An 18610-nucleotide genomic window follows, 5' to 3' on the forward strand; every position below is an offset into this window, starting at 1 on the left:
GGGTTTCGCCCAAAGACCAACGGTGTGTTAATTTCAGCACCTTAAAATGTGTTATAACAACTTGTTGAGAAGAAAAGGCCTTCTGCATTAGTACTTCCACTGGGATCCCCCTAACATAGCCCAGATCAGTTTCAAAGGTATAGGATTGGTTTTGGAAGTAGGATGAAACGCGCACTGCCCAGGGCAATGAGTTGTATAAGACATGGAATTTTTCTTGTTACAAGTCAAGTTATAATCACAGATACAGTTCTGTTTTTTAGCATGAGAAAGTTTTAATCGTAGATCTCCGCACACCAGCGGAGACCAGGGATAGCCACACTGGTAGGCAGGACTAGACAGAATTTCCCTATCTCCTTTCTCTTCGTATCCTTCATTAAGTTGCCAGCAACAACATCAGACAGTACCTTTTCCTCATACCTTAACATTAATGTGGCTTTGTGAGAGCTAAAACAGGACACTAGCAGTCGAGTCTGTCACTCTTCTTCATCGTTCAAAGAGGCAACTCACAACCTTCAGCGCATCACTCATGCACAGCTGAAGTACTGAACAAAAAGGGTATGTAGCCCCTTCTCCTATTGAAACATTGCACCACTTCTAATCCTCCCCAAAACAGCAGTGCGAGGCCATGCCCAGAATGTTCTTCCCTCCCTCTCAAGGAAGGAAATGGGCCCAAGCAACTCTCATTTGTGTCATTAAGTGGAGCTGTGAGTAGGAATGAAGAAACAGCCAAAGTCACAGACCCTTTAACAAATGTCCAATTTGGTAAATTTGTCTTCCGACATTGTTTTATTAGGGTGAGTATTCTGACTAATGAAAAGAGTAAAGTCCAACTGGCATTACTCGCTCAAAAGGGTTTCTTGCGGAATCACTATCAGACATGTTTAAAATTTGAAATTGTGGGCAATCTTATGTTCCATAATGCTCTTTTCTTTTTTGTAAATAGCCAGGCTTTGGTTCTATGTAGCAATACTGTGTAGTGTGACCATGCCTGGCATTCTCCCCACAGCCCACCAGCACCCACAGCGGAGAGGGTACCTCAATATTTTATTTTCCATTTCTATCACTGCGCCTCCTGTATGTACACATATAATCCCATCCCTATAATAGGAGGAAGGAAAAACAAATAGTTTTGTTTGACCTGGTCAAGCTGGCATCATGAGGGAATTAGGAAGGGGGCTGGTATTCAATTTGAGAATCAACTTTATCTTGAACTGGAGTCATTGAGGGTTAGGGAGGGAGTTGGGATTGTCATTCTCTTTCTCGAGGATCTGACGCTTCTGTAGAAGACTCGGATTTTCTCTCCGTGTTGTCATCGGGTGGCTGGTGAGAAGGATCGGCATCACTTTACAGTGATTCGCTGCCTCGACTGTCATGTTTCTGTCATCACACCACAGATAGTGCCGCATTACCCATCAGGCCAAGTAGGCACCGGCCTCTGGGCCCGGCTCCTTTTAGGGGCCCCGCGACAACAGATCAAAGTAAATCGGTGCAGAAATGTTTAAACGTATTAGGAGATAATTTGCAAGGGGGTGCCTTGACATTTCAACTGCCTATGGCCTCCACAAGGTTTAATCTGGCACTGGCCACAGACTTGGCACTATCCTGCGCCACTCCTTCTGCTCCAGACCTACCCGCTCCAGCCCGCTCCCATTCATCATCCTCCCTTCCTGGTCCCTTCCAGCCCACAAGTCTGCTTTTTCAATGTTCCTCCTTTTTTGCGGGTACCAGTGAGGTGTCCAGGGAGCGGCCTGGGGTGGCGTGTGCTACAGATGGAATCCGATTGGCCACCCCGTTATCCTAAACTATCACGTTAGTACCCCACTTGGGACACCCCAGTCAAAAGAGTCTGGACACGTCACTGGTGGATACTCCTCCTGCACCGCTGTTCTGGGTGCAATCACTGTACCCACGGCTGCATGGAGCTGTGTGCCCTGTTACCTCTGGTCCATACCTGCTTCGTTCATCAGAGAAAACCCATTTCTATTTATAACCATGGGTGGTCCAGCTTCTTTTTCCTAAGTTAGCTCCACCTGCCACCCTCTAGTTCAGAGTTGTCCAATTCCAGGCCTTGAGAGCCGGGATCCTGATGGGTTTTCAGGGTAGCTCTCATTAATATTCATAAGGAAAGATTTGCATACAATTAGAATCATTGTATGCAAATGTGTGTAGTGAATATTAATGAGGGGTATCCTGAAAACCCGACATGGATCCGGCCCTCAAAGCCTCGAGTTGGACCACCCTGCTCTAGTTGGACCCACCTGCCACTATCTTTCCCAGGAATACAGCTGTGGTAATAAGGACCACTGTATCGTGCCCACGACAAAATGCCCCTCTCCTCGTGAGCTAGTTCAGTGGGCTCTGTGCTCATTGCAGAGCTATTTCTCTAACGTGTAGGTCACAGGTTGGATTCCCCGAAAGAGTTACTCAGATTGCAATGCCATCAAAAGTTGATAGGTTGAGTTTATTAAGTTGCAAAAGATACATTGATTTTTGGTGAGTTCTTTATGAAAATATAGAAATTATTAGTTCAAAGACAGAAAATGTACAATATTGCTTGGAGCGGATTTATATCTCAGTGCGTGCCATTAACACGCAACTGTAAATCATTATTGTAAGGGTATTTTTCCTTCTCCCATTATAAACTTGGGCGCGGCATTCTGCCATGCCACCTTTAACCCTCTTTTGACTCACAGTGGCACGCAGAGCCCAGTTTGCACTTTTACATGAATGGGAGTCTAATTATAAACGCCGACACCTATTCCGCAATATTTCATTCCCTTTGTGAGGGCCTTTCCCACTCACCCAACAAGAACGCCCTACTCCGCTAAGTTTGAACGCAGGGCTCTCATCCCTCCAAGCGAAAGGAAGAGGGTGAAAATCCAAACCCATCCTCTTTGGCAAATAGTCCATGCTGATACTGTTATTGCGCAGGCACCTTCACGAGGTGAGCAAATAGCTTTATCTGGAGAGGAAAGTGGGGGCGCTTGGTCATGCAGGGGCGTATATAAGCAGGGGGCAGGCTCCATGCAGCCCAGTCCTGCGCCTTGGCATACAGCTTCTTCTCTACTGAGTCCTAGGGCGCTACGCAGCAGACGCCATGAAGGCAATGGTGAGCATGACAGATTCCTTTAGCAAAGCTATAGAGCGTGGTATTCCTTCCCTAGGTGTGTTGCTGAAACAATTAGACTAGGCAGCATGAAGGAAGGAGCAAAAGGCCCCTTACTCCCCAGAAAAGGAGCGTGGTATGTCTTACAATAAGAAATCGCAATCTCCTACACTTGTCGATGCTATGTTTGATAAATGTATGATGTATTAAGGGTCTGCAACCTGCGGCTCTGCCAGTGTTTTGGCCTACGATTGCCATGATCCCTCACCTTTGACTATGGTGGCTAGGACTGATGGAAGTTGTAGTCCAGAACATCAAAAGAGCCATTGGTTGTAGATGTCTAGATTTGTTAAGTGCCAGGAGCTCCATTGCATGTGTAGAAAGTGCCCATTTCACATTACATGTGCACTGCCTGTTCTTCTTTAGAGGTGAGAAAGGACTGAGCAAGGAAACCAAGCCATCCCTCAGTAGCCGTGTTTGCCATTTATCACTGTCCTTCAATTTCCCCAGGTTCTGACACATTCTGTCCACCTTCATTTCATGCTTTTATATTGTATATTTTTACATATGACTCTGAATCCCAAATTGCTAAGATATAGGATTTCAATGATTGAGAAAAGGATGTGAAAGAGTATTTTGGGAAACACGGAAAAGAGCTCTGATGAGACGCTTAGGGAAATCTGTAGTGTTTGATGGGGGCCCCGTGCTGTCTCCTAATCTCTAAATAAAAGAGAATCTCCAAAGAAAGAGGTTTATCATGAATACTGGGAAGCACGCCATGCAGCACATACCGGGGTGCTATCAGGCCTACTCCATGTGTTTACTCCCCTCCCACCTCTTGGACGAGCAGCAGACATGCCTACGGGATAGGTGGCCAATATCCATGAGCATGTCTGCTTAATAACTCTGAAAGGCTGGTGTGTCTCAGGCAGCTAGTCGCATGACCGGAGGCCAGCAGGGCTGGGACAGAGTCAGTCTCATGTCCGAGAATGGCTTTGAAAGCTCAGCATCAGCCACATGTAGAAGGCATGCAGGGCTGGGTCCAAGATAATTAAAGATTCGAGTTGTCTCTGCTACACTCACAGGTGTTCTTTTTCCATCACAGATTCTCGTGGGTGTGCTTCTGGGGGTCTTCTTGGCACCAGCATTAACTGACGATGTAAGTACCTGAGGCTCAATTCCTTTTTCTATCACACCGACTATGTATGTGTGTGTGTATATATATTTATATAAGTAGACTACTACTAGGTGGCGTTGTGGAATGTGTGACTTGACTCAATTCTACTTTCTGACTTTCACATTTCAGGTGAAAGGTTTTTCTTCAAACCTTTTTAAACCCACCATAACTTTCTTGGTGTTGTATATATATATATTCATATATATTAATTCAGCCATCGATCCATCCATTTATGTTCCATGCATGCACCCATCAATCCTTCATCCTCTGATACATCGATCTATTAATTCAGCCATCCATCTATCCAATGTATCCATGCATGCATCCATCCATCATTCCTCCTCTGATACATCAATCTATTATTTCAGCCATCCATTCATGTATCCATGAATGCATCCATCCATCCTCCTCTGATACATCGATCTATTAATTCAACCATCCATCCATCCATGTATGTATCATGCATGTATCCATGCATCCTTCCTTCTCTGTTACATAGATCTATTAATTCAGCCATTCATCCATCCATCCATGTATCCATCCATGAATCCACCGTTCCTCCTTTGATACATCGATCTATTAATTCAGCCATCCATTCATGTATCTAGCCATCCGTCCTCCACTGATACATCAATCTATTACTGCATCTATCCATCCATCCATACATATGAATGTCCGTTATCCATCCATCCATCTACCCATCCATTCATCTATCCATTTATCCATCCATGAATGTTTCCATCCTTCCCAAGCATGCCAACATGCCCCATTCCAGTTTGGGGATGCTAGTCTAGTCCCGATTTTTTATTTTGCATTCTCGGGCCTGTAATCCTGTATTTCTGCCATTATAGACATAGGATCAGAAGTCCTGGAATGCAAACTTAAAACCAGGTCTGTACAGGAATATCCCGAATAGAATGGGTTATGGTGTCAGGTATGCCTTCACCCTTGCTTTCCCCATCTATCAATTCATTCATCAATGTTCCATTCAGCCACCCATCGTTCTCTGCATCCTTTCATCCAACCATCCCCACCCAATCACAAGTTATTCCAACCTATCCTTTCTGGGGTGTTCTCCCTCAAAACTCCACGACATGTGTGAGCTCAACTGGCAATCGCCCTCTCATGGCCCTGCTTAAGCCTTGCCAGTCCGTGTATGATTAATGCAAACAACGCCACTGAGAGCCATGTAACAAGTGTGCACATGTCACACGAGGATAGCCCTGAATGTGTACCTCACCTGGTCATGTGACATATATTTATAGTAGTCATTCACGGAGAGGTGTATCCACGTTTAACTTGTACTCATATCCTCGATATTTTCGCATATCATTGTTATTCTCTGAAAGAAATCAAGCCATGAGTCGGTGTGCAGGTATTCATGTGCCGGTCTGAGATTTGCAAAAGAAAGAATGCTTGATCAGTTGTTAATCTATGGCCATCCCAACCAGTGTTCGTAAAGCAAAGGCACGGCATTGATCCTCCCTCTGTCATTGCATCAAGTGATTGCAAGCAGGCATGTGCTACCAGCCGGTCTGTCAATTAATATCCACATCAGATGTTCATACGAATCAGTTATTTTGCGCTCAGTCACCCCCTCGCCCCTCCTTCAGTTATTTTGGAAGAATTCGTGCTCACCCTTTATTCTGCCAATGCTCACAACCTCATTGGTCATTTCAAAGCACGTGCTGCCCACCAGTTCTTCCCCGGGTGAAGGAGTCGATTTTCCATGTAATTATGTCCTGCTCAGTTATGGTGAGCAAAGTCCTGCTCAGGTACTTTTCAGTAATAACGCTCCAGTCGTGTATTTTGTAAGAAACTGCCACCACCTGTTGCCGCGCCGGTTCATCAGGATAATGGGTCATTTGGTCAGTCCTCACTCCCCATCTTTTATTTGGAAAATATTATGACTCCACATTTATTCTGCTAATAATGACGGTACGGTCAGTTTAAAAAAACAAAACAACTTTAGACTCGAGAGTAGTTTTGCGAGAGACCGCTCTCTATTAGTGTTTCTTTGGAAGAGGTCCTGCCCAGCAGTTGCCTTGGTCGTCCGAGCAGCCTATTGGTTACTGTGAAAGTGATATGCCAAGTCAGTTCTTATGCCCATAAGAAATTACGCGCCAGCAGTCCCGTGTCCAGGGATCAGACCTCTTGCACCCGCACGCTTTCCTCTTCTGAGCCCTGGTAGCCCGGCTTTACTCAGAATGAAAAGTTGTTCTTTATTAAACTACAACCGTAGAGATATTTGTAAATAGCTTAGGGTCATAGACATTCACCCTGAGAACTGCAGGTCCAAGTTTTAAATCTGGGATACAATGAAATGAGTGACTTTGTCTAAGATTGTAGTATATTTTCTCAGCACTTACTGGCACCATTTCATACATCACATCACTTCTGGGAGTGTTGTACTAAGGCTGGGTAATATTGCACTCATATTTCCATAGAAGGACTGGTGCGAAATGTCTTCTTTGCACTGGCCATTCAGTGAACATTTTGTTGAAAAACCTTTCAATACAAATGCAAATTGCCAGATGTTAGGGCAAAATGACCAGACATCAGTGAAAATTGAACACTGCTGCAAAATTGCCCACAGACAGTAATTAGTTGGTGGTGTTCACGATATCAATAGACAGTACTATTATTGTCAACGCCTTGGTTCACTTTTTGAGACAGGTTTTGTGTGGAAATTCATCCCATTTGTTCAAACACAACCTCCACATAAACAGAAAATACTGTCGCAAGGGCGTGGGTTTTTCAGTGCGGAGTGGACTGCATGCCAGAGTTGATCTCTGTGTTTCCTTTTACCCTTGATATTTTGTTTATCTTTCGACATTTTGCCAGCACCCATGACCTATCCTACCTATGTATGCATGTATTCTTTAATGTATATTATTATGTATACAGCACTTTAAATCAAATAGACTTGATTGTGTCGATCGATGCTAGAGAGGTGCACGCAACACCTCAGGCCATATTCGTGTCTCCCATTTTTATTTAAAAGAAATAAGCTACTCATTTTGCGTCCACGAAGATCCACATTTTACTATTTAAAAGAAAAGGGAGCAAAACTTCCATAGAATATACTTTTTCTTATTTTGTTCTTTTATATTGTTTGACAATTCATTGTATCTTACATGTTATCTTACAATATGAAAAAATAGAAGTATGCCATGGAACTCCCTTAAAGCCTTAGTCAGTTTCCAAAAGCATGCATACCTTGGTACGTTTGCTTTCAGGGAGTTTACAAAAATAGAAGTACATGCAAATGTCACGTCCTCGTCACAAGTCAGCTTCAAAGTCAGATAAATTCATCCTACATCTTAATTGTGTTCAATTAAACTTCGGCCTTTGTTTACCCGGTCTAATTCCACTGTGTTATCTGTTCCAGGCGTACTCCAACCCCAGGCTCATGTTTGCTCAATCACATGTACTAACAAGGTTTTTTTTTCTAAATATTTTTTCATTTCTACACACTGACAGTAGAAAAAATATTTTAAAAAGTAGTCAATCCATCAAAAATGAATACACTATGAACAATCAGCAATAACTCTACTAGCCTGAATACGTGATAAAAAAATATATATAACCTGATCTACATATCGGCAGCCCAGCCATGAGATTCCAAAAACTGTATAAATCCCCCCCTAACAGGGTCATGTGCATTGCATGTTCGGTGCATGAACCTTTCATCGTAACATGTGTAAATCGTTTCAGTAAACCAGTCGTTTCCTTAGGTGGATTCGTGTCATTCCAGCGGCGCGTGATAGAAGTTGGGCCATGATCACGGCTTTGGTATAAAATAGGTAAACAGGGAATTGCCCTAACCCTAAAAGGAAGCCCAAAAATGTATTTGTCGGAATCAAACAGCACTGTTTAGCATAAGATATGTATTAGAAAAGAAAAAAATAGCCAAAAATACCTTCATTGAGGGACATGTTAACAGTATATGAATTGGATTTGCAGATAGCTTCCCATGCTGTGCACATATCATCAACTTCCCTGGGTACCAATGACTCAATTTCTCAGGTGTAAAGTAATACAAAAATATCAGCTTATGATTGTGAAGCAGAAGTATACTGGATATCATAGCACCCTTGCATGCACTCACACTCTGCGTCATGCGTATCTCTGTATGACGTCTGGCAAGTATTTAGCACGCCAAACGTGTTTTCAATTGGAAGACACGGCTAAAGATTTGAACAGTAATGTTTTTGAGCAATCTATCTAACACCTTAGAGCCATGCATAACATTGTGATGCCATTTTTAAACTTAGAAGAAACAAAATCGTCCACTCTCTTAGTCTATTTCACTTGACTAAATCATACTTCACTTTCAGCTTTTTTGTATACCCCTTTACTTAGCCTACCCTCTCTATATGTTCGAAATGAGTTTAAACAATGCATGAGGGACAGAATTCTCTGTTCCTCATCCGTAAGCACAGCTGTTCCTGCTTCTCAATGTGGCGGATGAAGGCCCTCAGTTCCATTTCGATTCTAATTGGTTCCATCATTTTTTGCAGATGTGAGTTGATATTATTGATTTTTGAGATATGAAATAGTTCAATTTTCACATGAATCGTCTTCTTGAGGTGGACATATGAGAAGTTAACACCCCCCTCTCCGGTAGAAATGTGCAAACTATCACAGAAAGAAGACTAATCGCCCACTTCAGTAGGGCGCGTGTCGTAAACTGAACAGAAACGTGAGAGTCAGGTCTGTTCCCAACATGAAGAATTCCATTGGGAAAACTTGATGCAAACAATTTAATTATTTGGCAACAAAACTGATAGTATGGCATTTGATTGCCACTGCATTTTTTAAAAGAACTAATATCCGAAACAATTTCTTAAATGCACTTTCGTGCTTTTTTAGACCATCCTTTACAGTGGAAAGACAATGCTACTGCTCCAGTATATCGCAGCATTTTGTTTTGCTGTCTATCATGCGCAAATTCTATGTATCATGAATGCCCCTTCCGTTAAAATCTAATCATTAGCCAATTCTGGATCATCTCCCAGAGGGCAGTACAACATCCAAAGATGGCTGCCTTGCCATTCTATAGAATGTCATCTGGTGTATGATCAAAACATGTGTCTAATTTCTTCTGGGATCTCTGATGATCCGTAAGGCTGGAGTAAATTAACAGACATCTAGTAATGCTAAGATTTAGAAATGACTGCATGGACCGAGGTTGTCAAGCGGCACAGGTATCCCAAAAGAATTGACGTGAAGTGAAATCTCAACAGACCAAAAACATAAAGAAAATGGCCGCCGGTGCCCAGGAAATGAAAAGACCTTCAGTTTTAGTGATGGTTGTCTTGCACAATGACATCGAGCAATACACCGATTTAAAGTTGATGGGCCTCATTACGACCCTGGCGGAACGGGTTAAACAGCGCCGTAAAAGGCTGCGGCGCCGTTCAACCCGTTCCACCACATTACGAGGTCCCCTCGCGGGACACGTTAAGCACGTCTGGGAAAACCAGGCGTGCATACCGGGTCCCGCGAGGGGAAGAGGGAGCAAACAATGGGCCATCTCGTAATGGCCCGTTGTTTACTCCCTCTCCCATTCCCATTTCAGCCCTATGGGGGAATGGGGATGAACCGTGTCCGTGTCCTCGAGTGAGGAATTACAGGGCCATCCGAACTCGGAATGGTCCGGTAAGTCCTCATTCCGAGGACACAGACACGGATGTGGTTTTGCCGGCAGCCATGCCGCCAATAGCGGCATGGCTATCGGCATACCTCGTAATGAGGCCCGATGTCTCAAAGTAGATTACAAGTGGTGGGCTAAAAGCCAATTTAAATTATAATATGAAGTCATTTAGAGATCGACATGTGATTACCATACAAAGATTGTCACCTTCACAGCGAGCATCAAGTGATATAGGGATTTAATGATGCTGTGCTCTATGGGAAGTTAAGCGACTGAGACGTCTAGAGATGTTTTATTTATTTAGCCAAGGCGGTCAAGTGATCCACTTATTTAAGGATGGGAGCCGTGTCTTGCAATGGAAGAGATATACAGATGTTTACCCACCTCTGCAATTTAAAGGGATCCTTGGTCGTTTGCTTTGGCTTGTGGCATCACATGGCCAAAGTTTGAATGGAGGGGTAAAGCTATTGATCTCCTGAACCTTGACTTCAAATAGAGATGCAGGCAAACATGTACGATGAAGTGCAATTATTCGGCTTTAGCCAAATGCATTCATATTTCCCCAGTGCTTGGTTCTAAGTGTCATGTCTGTGCTGCAAGGACAAGTGATGAGTGCAGGAAAAGATAGAGAGTGTGTGTGTGGGTGTGTTTGTGTGTCCACACACTCTGAGACCACAGAGCCCTACATATTCTTGTGGGAAGGAGAGTTGAGGAGAGTGAAGCGTAAAGCATGGACTTGTTAATATGGGTTAGAATCGTGCGCATATGCTGGAGTGGTGAAAATGATCAAGTGGCTGGTGGCTATTATGCCAAGTCTGGAGCCTGAAGACCTTGCTTTTCGTTCCAACTTCTCAAGTGGACGAAATTGTGTGATCCTGTGCAATTTGCTTTATCTTCCTGTGACTCATTTCACATATCTGTGTAACATTGGGAGAGCTTAGAAGCAAAGTAAAAACAGATAGAAAACACCATGTAAATACATGGACTGGATTGGGGATAGAATATCTGAGGATAAATGGTTGTGAGAGTATGTTTGTGTAGGGCTTATAGCCACAGAACCATGCATATGTTGGGGTGGTGGCAAGATGATAGGGTGGTGATTAAGCATTGAGGGGTGAGTGTGTTAGTCTATATGGGACAGAGAGAGTCGTACGCAGGGTAGAATCAGAGACAGCTGTAATGTGACGACTAGTACGACATGGTAGGGCCGTTAAGCGTGAAAGAGAGAGCTACGCACACACTTTATGGCAATTTAGTGGATAGAATGAGCTGTCTGGAGGCTAACATGCCAAGTGTGAAATTTGGACACCTGTGTTCTAATCCCTGCTTCTCTAGCTGACCACAATGTGTGATCCTGGCCAAGACACTGAGGGGCTGATTCACGGAAGCATTTTATAATGGCACAATCCCAGAGGGAAACGCTCTGTGAATCAGCCCCTTAGTCCCCCTGGTGCTCCCTTTCCACTTCTGATAAAAACTGGTGGTGCTTAGGATCTAAATGTTGGTAGGAAGTGGTACATACATAAACCACTCAGCTGGAGGATAGCTGAGAATTGAGAGTTGTTAGAGTCATCCAGAGAGCCACAGAGACATATGCTGGGGTGGTGGGGAGTAGGCGTAGGCGTATGAGGATTGAGCGGTGAGGTGTGAGTAGGTCTATCCACGTAGCACTGAGATATCAAAAAAGGTTCTCCACATCCTGGTGTGAGAGACGCGGTCTTGGTGAGGAGCAAGACACGATGGGTATCTCTGTGTGGAATGGAGTTCTGTGGATGCAGGAGCATTGGAGAGAAGGAGGTAGGTGGCCAGTGACTAATTGTGTGCGCGTTGATCCGGAGAACTGATGTTCAGCTAAATATGTAATATGCTATTCGGTACACCCTCTACTTAAGCAATGTAATTAGCTCCACCCATGGGAAGGCGTTTACATACCCGACGTTCTACTTCACCTGATTAAGCGCAAGTAGAAAAATCATAATGCATTGGTACAGGAAATGACAAATAAGGAGGGGCCAGTAGCCTCCTGATATAGGGTCATTTGCACTACTGGTCATTGAAGTCATGGAAACTATAGGTATCATGCATATAAAAGAAGGGTCACAACGAATTACACTTGACAAAGTTGACTTTTGTGATTGGTCATAGCCCAGTGTTTCCCAGGAGTTTCTTGTGTCTTCTCTCCTTAGGCAATCCAGATCATAAACCAGGGGAATGATGGCGGCAATGTGTACCAGACGGTGAACGTCAACCAGCAAACCAACGTGGCTGTTTTCAATATCTATGCTGGACGCCGCACAAGCAATGTTATCTTGGACTACAACCAGGTAACTCCAAACTAGGGATGGGCGAAAAAAAAGATATAATAGAGAATTGGGTTTTAAATTCGATCAACTTGCAGTTTTGCTAGAAAGCAAATCATGAATCACTTTCCCAGTGGAAAGCGACTGGCAAAAGCAAATGTCTTCTTTTTAAACAAATCCGTTCCATTTTGCAACCAAACGTTTGATACTATGAACCAATTTATCTTTTCTGACGTTAATTTTCTTGAAGAATAGCTTTTTAAAAACAAATCTATTAATTTTTTTGAAGAATCTTTTTTACATAAGCAATCCGATTTCTATTTGCAACAAGTCAATTTGTGTTATTCAAAATGTGCCTGCGATGCAAACATTAAGCCACATCAACACTAATTTAGTTTGCGATAATTAAATTGTACACCCCTAATGCCAAGGTTAGAAGCCCAACATTCCCATTCCATGAACAGCAATTCCCTCCCCCCCTGTAGTAACATCGTATCATGGTCCGCAGTGGCGATCCTGGCGGGATCGCACAGTGGAACATCATAAGGCAGGGTTGTCCAATTAGAGCCCTTGAGGGCCAGAAAAATTTCAGATTTTCATGTATACCCTCATTAATGAGCTAAATTTGCATACAATGATTCTCAAATGCATGCAAACTTCTTCACATGAATATTAATGAGGGATATCCTGAAAATCCGCCAGGATTGTCGACCTCGAGGCCTGAAGTTGGACAACTCTGGCGTATCGCTTCCAGACTCTCTAGAATCTCTCCACTGGCTCACGGTGACCACAAGGATCAAATTCAAGACCCATTACATCATCCAAAAGACTATCTGGGGGCAGGAACATCTTTACATCCAGCTTTCCCTCCCTAAATACCTCGCAGCCAGAGTCTTTCGGTCTTCTGGCTCCAACTCTCTGCAGGCCAAACACTTCTCCAAGCAGAGAGTGCGAGGTAGAGCCCTTTCCTTGGCTGGCTCCTCTCTCTGTAATGGCATCCTTCCCTCCCTTAGACTTGAGCCGGATCTTCTAAAGTTCTGGAAACTTCTCAAGACTTTCCTTTTCTCCTCCTCCTTCCCTCTCCTCCTCCCTTGCTAACTCTCCACCTGTCGCAGCGACTGGGGCCTGGTCCCTTCAGAGCCATACTGGGGCCATACCACCCCCTATCAGTCTCCCCAGCATCCTTTGCCAGCACTTGCCCTTGGGTTCCCTTCTCCGGACTAGCCCAAGTTGGTCCTCCTGTCCACAACACTCATCCTCCCCACTTCCCCTGGCACTTGCTGCCTTGGCCCACCTAGAACTTGCCTGCCCACACACTATGGGGCTCCATACTCTTGCATGCCCCCCGCCCCCTCTCCCTTGCACTTACCACCTCGTCATGCACTTGCACTTGCACAGTAGGATTGTCACATTGCCAATATATCCGTTTTTGCTTTTTTGTTGTTCTACTTTATTGATTCCCATGCCCCCCCCCCGGTCCCCATCTCGTCTTGTGACACCTGGAAACACATGTGTATAGGTGCCATACAAATTTCCAATAAATAAATAATTAAATAGGCAATGTCTCCTGATGCATTTCAGGGCTGCAGCAGTTGTAATCCCAGGACCAGGGGTTTGCCATCTTCCCTAGAGCTCCTTTTGTGGACATGGAGACTGTGCCAATCAGCACTAAGCAATACGTTTTATTTGTTGAAATGACAGAAAGCTGGCAGCCTGTTGGGTGGCGTGGCCGTCACTCATAACAACTTGAAGGCCTATTGGATTGGCTGCTTACCACCATTACCGCTCTTTGTCTTACAGAACATCATCGCCTACCACATGCCCTACAAAGGTATCTGTGTGGTGGCCCATATGCACCTCAGCTCTTTCCCAGGACTCGGCCGATTTGAAGAATTCATCCACAGCAAGAGGGTAAGATTTGCATCTTCTATGACTCTGCTCAAGAGGCATTCTGAAGTCATTGCAGCCATAGATTGAGAGCCTGGCTCTCTGGTGGCACACCCATTCACAGTATAAACATGTAAATAGTCTGTATGCTGCACTGGTTACCGCCATGGTCGCCTGGCTTGCCCGTTCCATGTCTATGGGTTGAGGAATTGCCCCCCATCCTAGAGTTTCCAGACTGGGGCTTGGGGAGAAGCCAAGTGGGAGGGCAACGTTGGAGCAGCTACATGTGCCTGAACATTAATTTTTGATGAGGAGTAGGGTAGGCCGAGCGATGGATCCTCAGTATATATTATCAGTCAACATCTTAATTATGCCCTCACCCTTTTGTTTGTCCTTCCATTCGAACAGGATCTGAAGAAAGACCTGGAGGCTCTGCGTAAACACTACCAGATCACCAACAACCAGGTCAACAACTTGGCACAGTTTGGCGGCGCCATCCAGGGCCTCTGCTGGGACGTCCCCACCTACTGGGCTGTTGAGTATGAACGTAAGTGGAATGGAGTGTTCTGTAAGGGTGTGCCATGGAGAAACCTTAGGGTTGCCGGCTCAGCTGGTGAAAAAGGAGCCAGTTGCTGCCGGGCATTGATTCAGCATTCAATTGTGGGTACGGGCACATGCATGGGTGAAGGTCTGGGACAAGGAAAAGGGCACAGCGTGCTCCCTAGCGGATCTGCAGCATCACCAGTGGGAAGAAGTGAACGACCTAGGGTCAACTAATTAAATAATGAAAACGTATTGATGATATTCACTAGTTATACGCACCCATAGCCAATAGAACTGCCAAATGAGAGTTGCTTGTATGACCCAGCTAGATGGAGCATCTTTGTTCATTTGGGATGAAGTGTGACCTGCCAGGCTTCAACCCGGATACCTGCACCCATCAGGCACAGCTCTGCAGCAAAATAAAACCCACCCGCAACCCCATTCCACTGAACTTCAAGGAAGCGTGCGATGGCACCAGAAAACGTCCTGCTTAGAGGACCGCCGGGATACAAAAAAGACAGCAATTTTGGCGAAAATATCAGTTGCTCGAAAAGCTGCTTAGTAAGGTATTTCAGGAACAGTAAGAGGGCTAGGGGGAGTCTTGTTCACATTCCTTTGATCTCACCCCCAGATGCCCCCCCCCCACACTCCCCGGGGCATGAAAAAACAACAATTAAGGAAACGTATGTATTTTTATCCCAGGAGTTCAGCGTGTCTTGATGTAGGCCTGAAGCCAGCTCTATCAAGGCCAGGTCTTGGCAGCTAAGCTCCTTCTAGTCTCAATTTCGTAAAACAAAAAATAAAATGTAATAGTTAGCTTAGCTACTTAAAGTGCCTGCTGCTGCAGCAACCCGGTATCAGCGGAGCACAAGCTTGGGCAAAGGCTCAGGGTTTCATGGTTCCGGGCAGTACCGTGGGTTGGGGTGATAGTAAACGTGTCTCTTTCCTAAAGAACTTCGCAGCCGGAAGCCTCTGCGCCGGATGTGATCGTAGAAACGAGGTCATCCCATCGTAAATAGCAGAGCGCGGCCTTCTGGAGAGGGTGAGTGGTGACTGGACAGCTGCTAGTGAAGCCGCGCGAGGCAATGCTCTTCTAAAAGGCCGCCTTTGCATGCAGCGCGAGTCCCTTGTGAACGCTCCTGATCCGGAAAGTAGCAGCCGCACACTGCGTCCAAGAAAAGCATTGGGAATTGTTTAGATTTGGGGACAGATAGGGCTGGTGCTGCAGCAACACAATTCTTGGTGCCTGTCAGGGGTGCCACTTGTGGGTGACCTCCAGATGACATCACCCAACAAACATAAAATCTGGTTCCGTTACAAGGTGGGATATCAGAAAAATGTCAACTTCCCTTGCTGCAGAAATCTATGGTTAGGCCGCTTGCTAACCTGGCTTCAGACTCATCGAGGACAGATTGGTAAAATATAGCAGCCAGGGAGCCGGAAATCCAGCGTGCTTTGGAGTTTGAAAAGAGGCCGGCTATAGAAAAGGGACTAGTGGTCGGAAAAAAACGTTCTTAGCAGCTAGAAGCTGGCAGAAGCTAAAAGCACACCGTACTCCTCCCCAATGCCGCCTTCTGCCCCACTCTCCCAAGCAGTGTCAACCACCTTCCAATGGGGAACTGGGAACCCTTCCTGCAACCTTGACTTGGCATTTAGTTTTGGCTATTGAGTGACTCTTCAGCACCACCTACAAAACCAAAACGGTTGGCATAGAAGCACGGCCGAAGAGATGGGTTGTGAGGTGGGCCCACAGCATGTGTGGTGTATTTGTTTTTTAGCCACCCATGGGCTGCCCATGACCATGCTAATCCCTATTTGCAATTTCCACCCACTACCAACTACTATCTGCCCGAAAAACACCCTGCTGGCATCTCTTTGACCTGCCACCTCTATCATGTAGTACCAACAAACTTCAGGCTTTTATGGGGCTGCCATGGTTATCTCCAGCAGCCTTCTGAAAGGCAATTGCTCAGTTGCAGTTGTAAAGCAGTTCATTGTGTAAAAGAAAATGTCTTAACCAAATGCCCCTTTAGCAAATTCATTTTTAAGCAACATGTGTGTCCTCACATCTGGTCCTTGCATTGAATTCCTATTCAAAATTAGCATTGGCAAAGCCAACAGTTTTTGCTCTTTTATAGGCTCTAAATATGGATTTTCCTCGCACTGCCATTATATGCACAGGTTCTCGCACCATTTGCTGTTTCCGTCTTATCACCAGGTAGAACCTATATGACAATGCCTTGCAAACGCCTATCTCATGTGCACAGAAAAGCCCAAATTGCTGCCTTTACCCATGCTTGCTTACTGGAGCAGGTTCCGTGCAACTGTTTGGACAAGGATGGAGGCCCAAAACCAGATGAGATAATGCTTCTGCCAATTTGGGGGCACCCTGTTCTACCATTGTATTGAGAGAATGAAAGATTACCAAGGTATCAAATACTTGGTTCACACTATTCTTTGATGTTGACATAAAGCAGTGTTTGCTTTATTTTACCCTCACATAACGTACCAGAGCTTGATTGGCACTCTTCGTATTTGTCTCCTTAAATGGCATTTAACTGATTAATTGAATTCTACATTTTATTGCGACTGTGATTTTTTATTCCATTTTCTATCCTATTTTCAGGACTGCCTTGGTTGCGTCGTCTTATTCCAGGGTTTAAGATTATAGTTTTTGTTCGGGACTACATTTCCCAGCTCCGCTCGGTTGCTAATGCAGAATCAAGTCATTGGACAGCTCCTCTGGGTCTTAAAGGGTCACGTTGGAGGAAAAGGCCTGATGTTGTGCATCACAGTGCCCGGTGCCTCCCCGGCTGGCCACGCCTCACTTACGGCACCCATAATTCAAATGGCTTGAGCCGTGAGCCACCTAACAACTGGCCACCACAATGAAATCATAATGGATTCTCTCATTTCCTTTGCGGTCTTCTAAACCTCTGATCAGCTGTGTCAAACGCTTGCCACATTGGAGAAGTCTTTCTTGATACAGATCTGGATACTTTCTTTATGATAGAAGCATGGCCCATGGCCGACTGCTGCGCTGTGCTTGCTACTCTGGTTCCAGACAATGACGTCATTGCATGGGCCATTCATCTTCATTGATGTGGTGGAGGCCTTGCAGTCAATTACACAATTCCCTTTGTTTTTCCTTCCCCTCCATCCTGCCTGCTGATGAGCTGGGCTTTAAAGTTTGATTAATGATAATGTAGCTGTTAAAATGCAGGTCTGCATTGTGTCGTCGGGACTAGATCATGGTTTTTAACTAAGTTTAGTCATTTACTTTCTTCTGGGCCCTTTGGTTGCCCTCACCTCCTGATTCTAGGATCTTTCAATGTCTGCGTTGATGCCCCACATTACCCCACTTACAAGACATTCCTAGAACTCATAGATGCCTGCGATGATTCGTTGTTGACCACCGATTCGTACCGTGATAAGGCCCGCTGCCTGGACTTGATTTTCTTCAAGAATGTCGCTTTTTCCTTATCCGTAACCTACCCCTTGGCATGGTCTGATCATGTGCTCTGTTTATTACGTCTAAATTATCAATTTCAGCATTTACTTGGTGCCATCTGACCTCAACAAAAATGATATCGAGCCAAGAGGAAAGTTGTCCCCACGGTGCTATAACAGGGTCTCTTCGATATGGATCACTTACATGTATAGTTCCTCTTGGCAGCCATTTCTTGGTGCCTTTCATGCTGTTGTCACCGCAGAGCTAGGTTATGTAGCTCCATTGGCCATATTATTATTTATTATTTATTATTTAATATTTGTAATGCGCCGGTAGCTCGCGAGCCTCGGGGCGCAGAGATAAGAACACGATAGACAGACAGACAGGAAAACGGACAGCAGAGACGGGAATGAACATACAGAGATTACTCCAGCTGGGATTTGGACATGTGGTAATTTATTTGAAGATGTGGGTTTTTAGCGATTTG

The 18610-nt window shown here is 44.8% G+C and overlaps 1 protein-coding gene across 1 annotated transcript in view; it reads left to right on the top strand.

Annotated features, from left to right (window-relative positions):
- Positions 1 to 18610, top strand: part of LOC138492975 (gastrokine-2-like) — a 67816-nt gene that overhangs the window by 42535 nt on the left and 6671 nt on the right. The window contains exons 2-4 of the mRNA XM_069620248.1: positions 12129 to 12266; positions 14043 to 14153; positions 14538 to 14676. Of these exons, the coding sequence (XP_069476349.1) occupies positions 12129 to 12266; positions 14043 to 14153; positions 14538 to 14676 (388 nt within the window). The remainder of the gene's footprint in view (positions 1 to 12128; positions 12267 to 14042; positions 14154 to 14537; positions 14677 to 18610) is intronic.

This window comes from Ambystoma mexicanum, chromosome 10 (genome assembly GCF_040938575.1).
Source record: "Ambystoma mexicanum isolate Mex_15411 chromosome 10, UKY_AmexF1_1, whole genome shotgun sequence".
NCBI classification, from domain to species: domain Eukaryota; kingdom Metazoa; phylum Chordata; class Amphibia; order Caudata; family Ambystomatidae; genus Ambystoma; species Ambystoma mexicanum.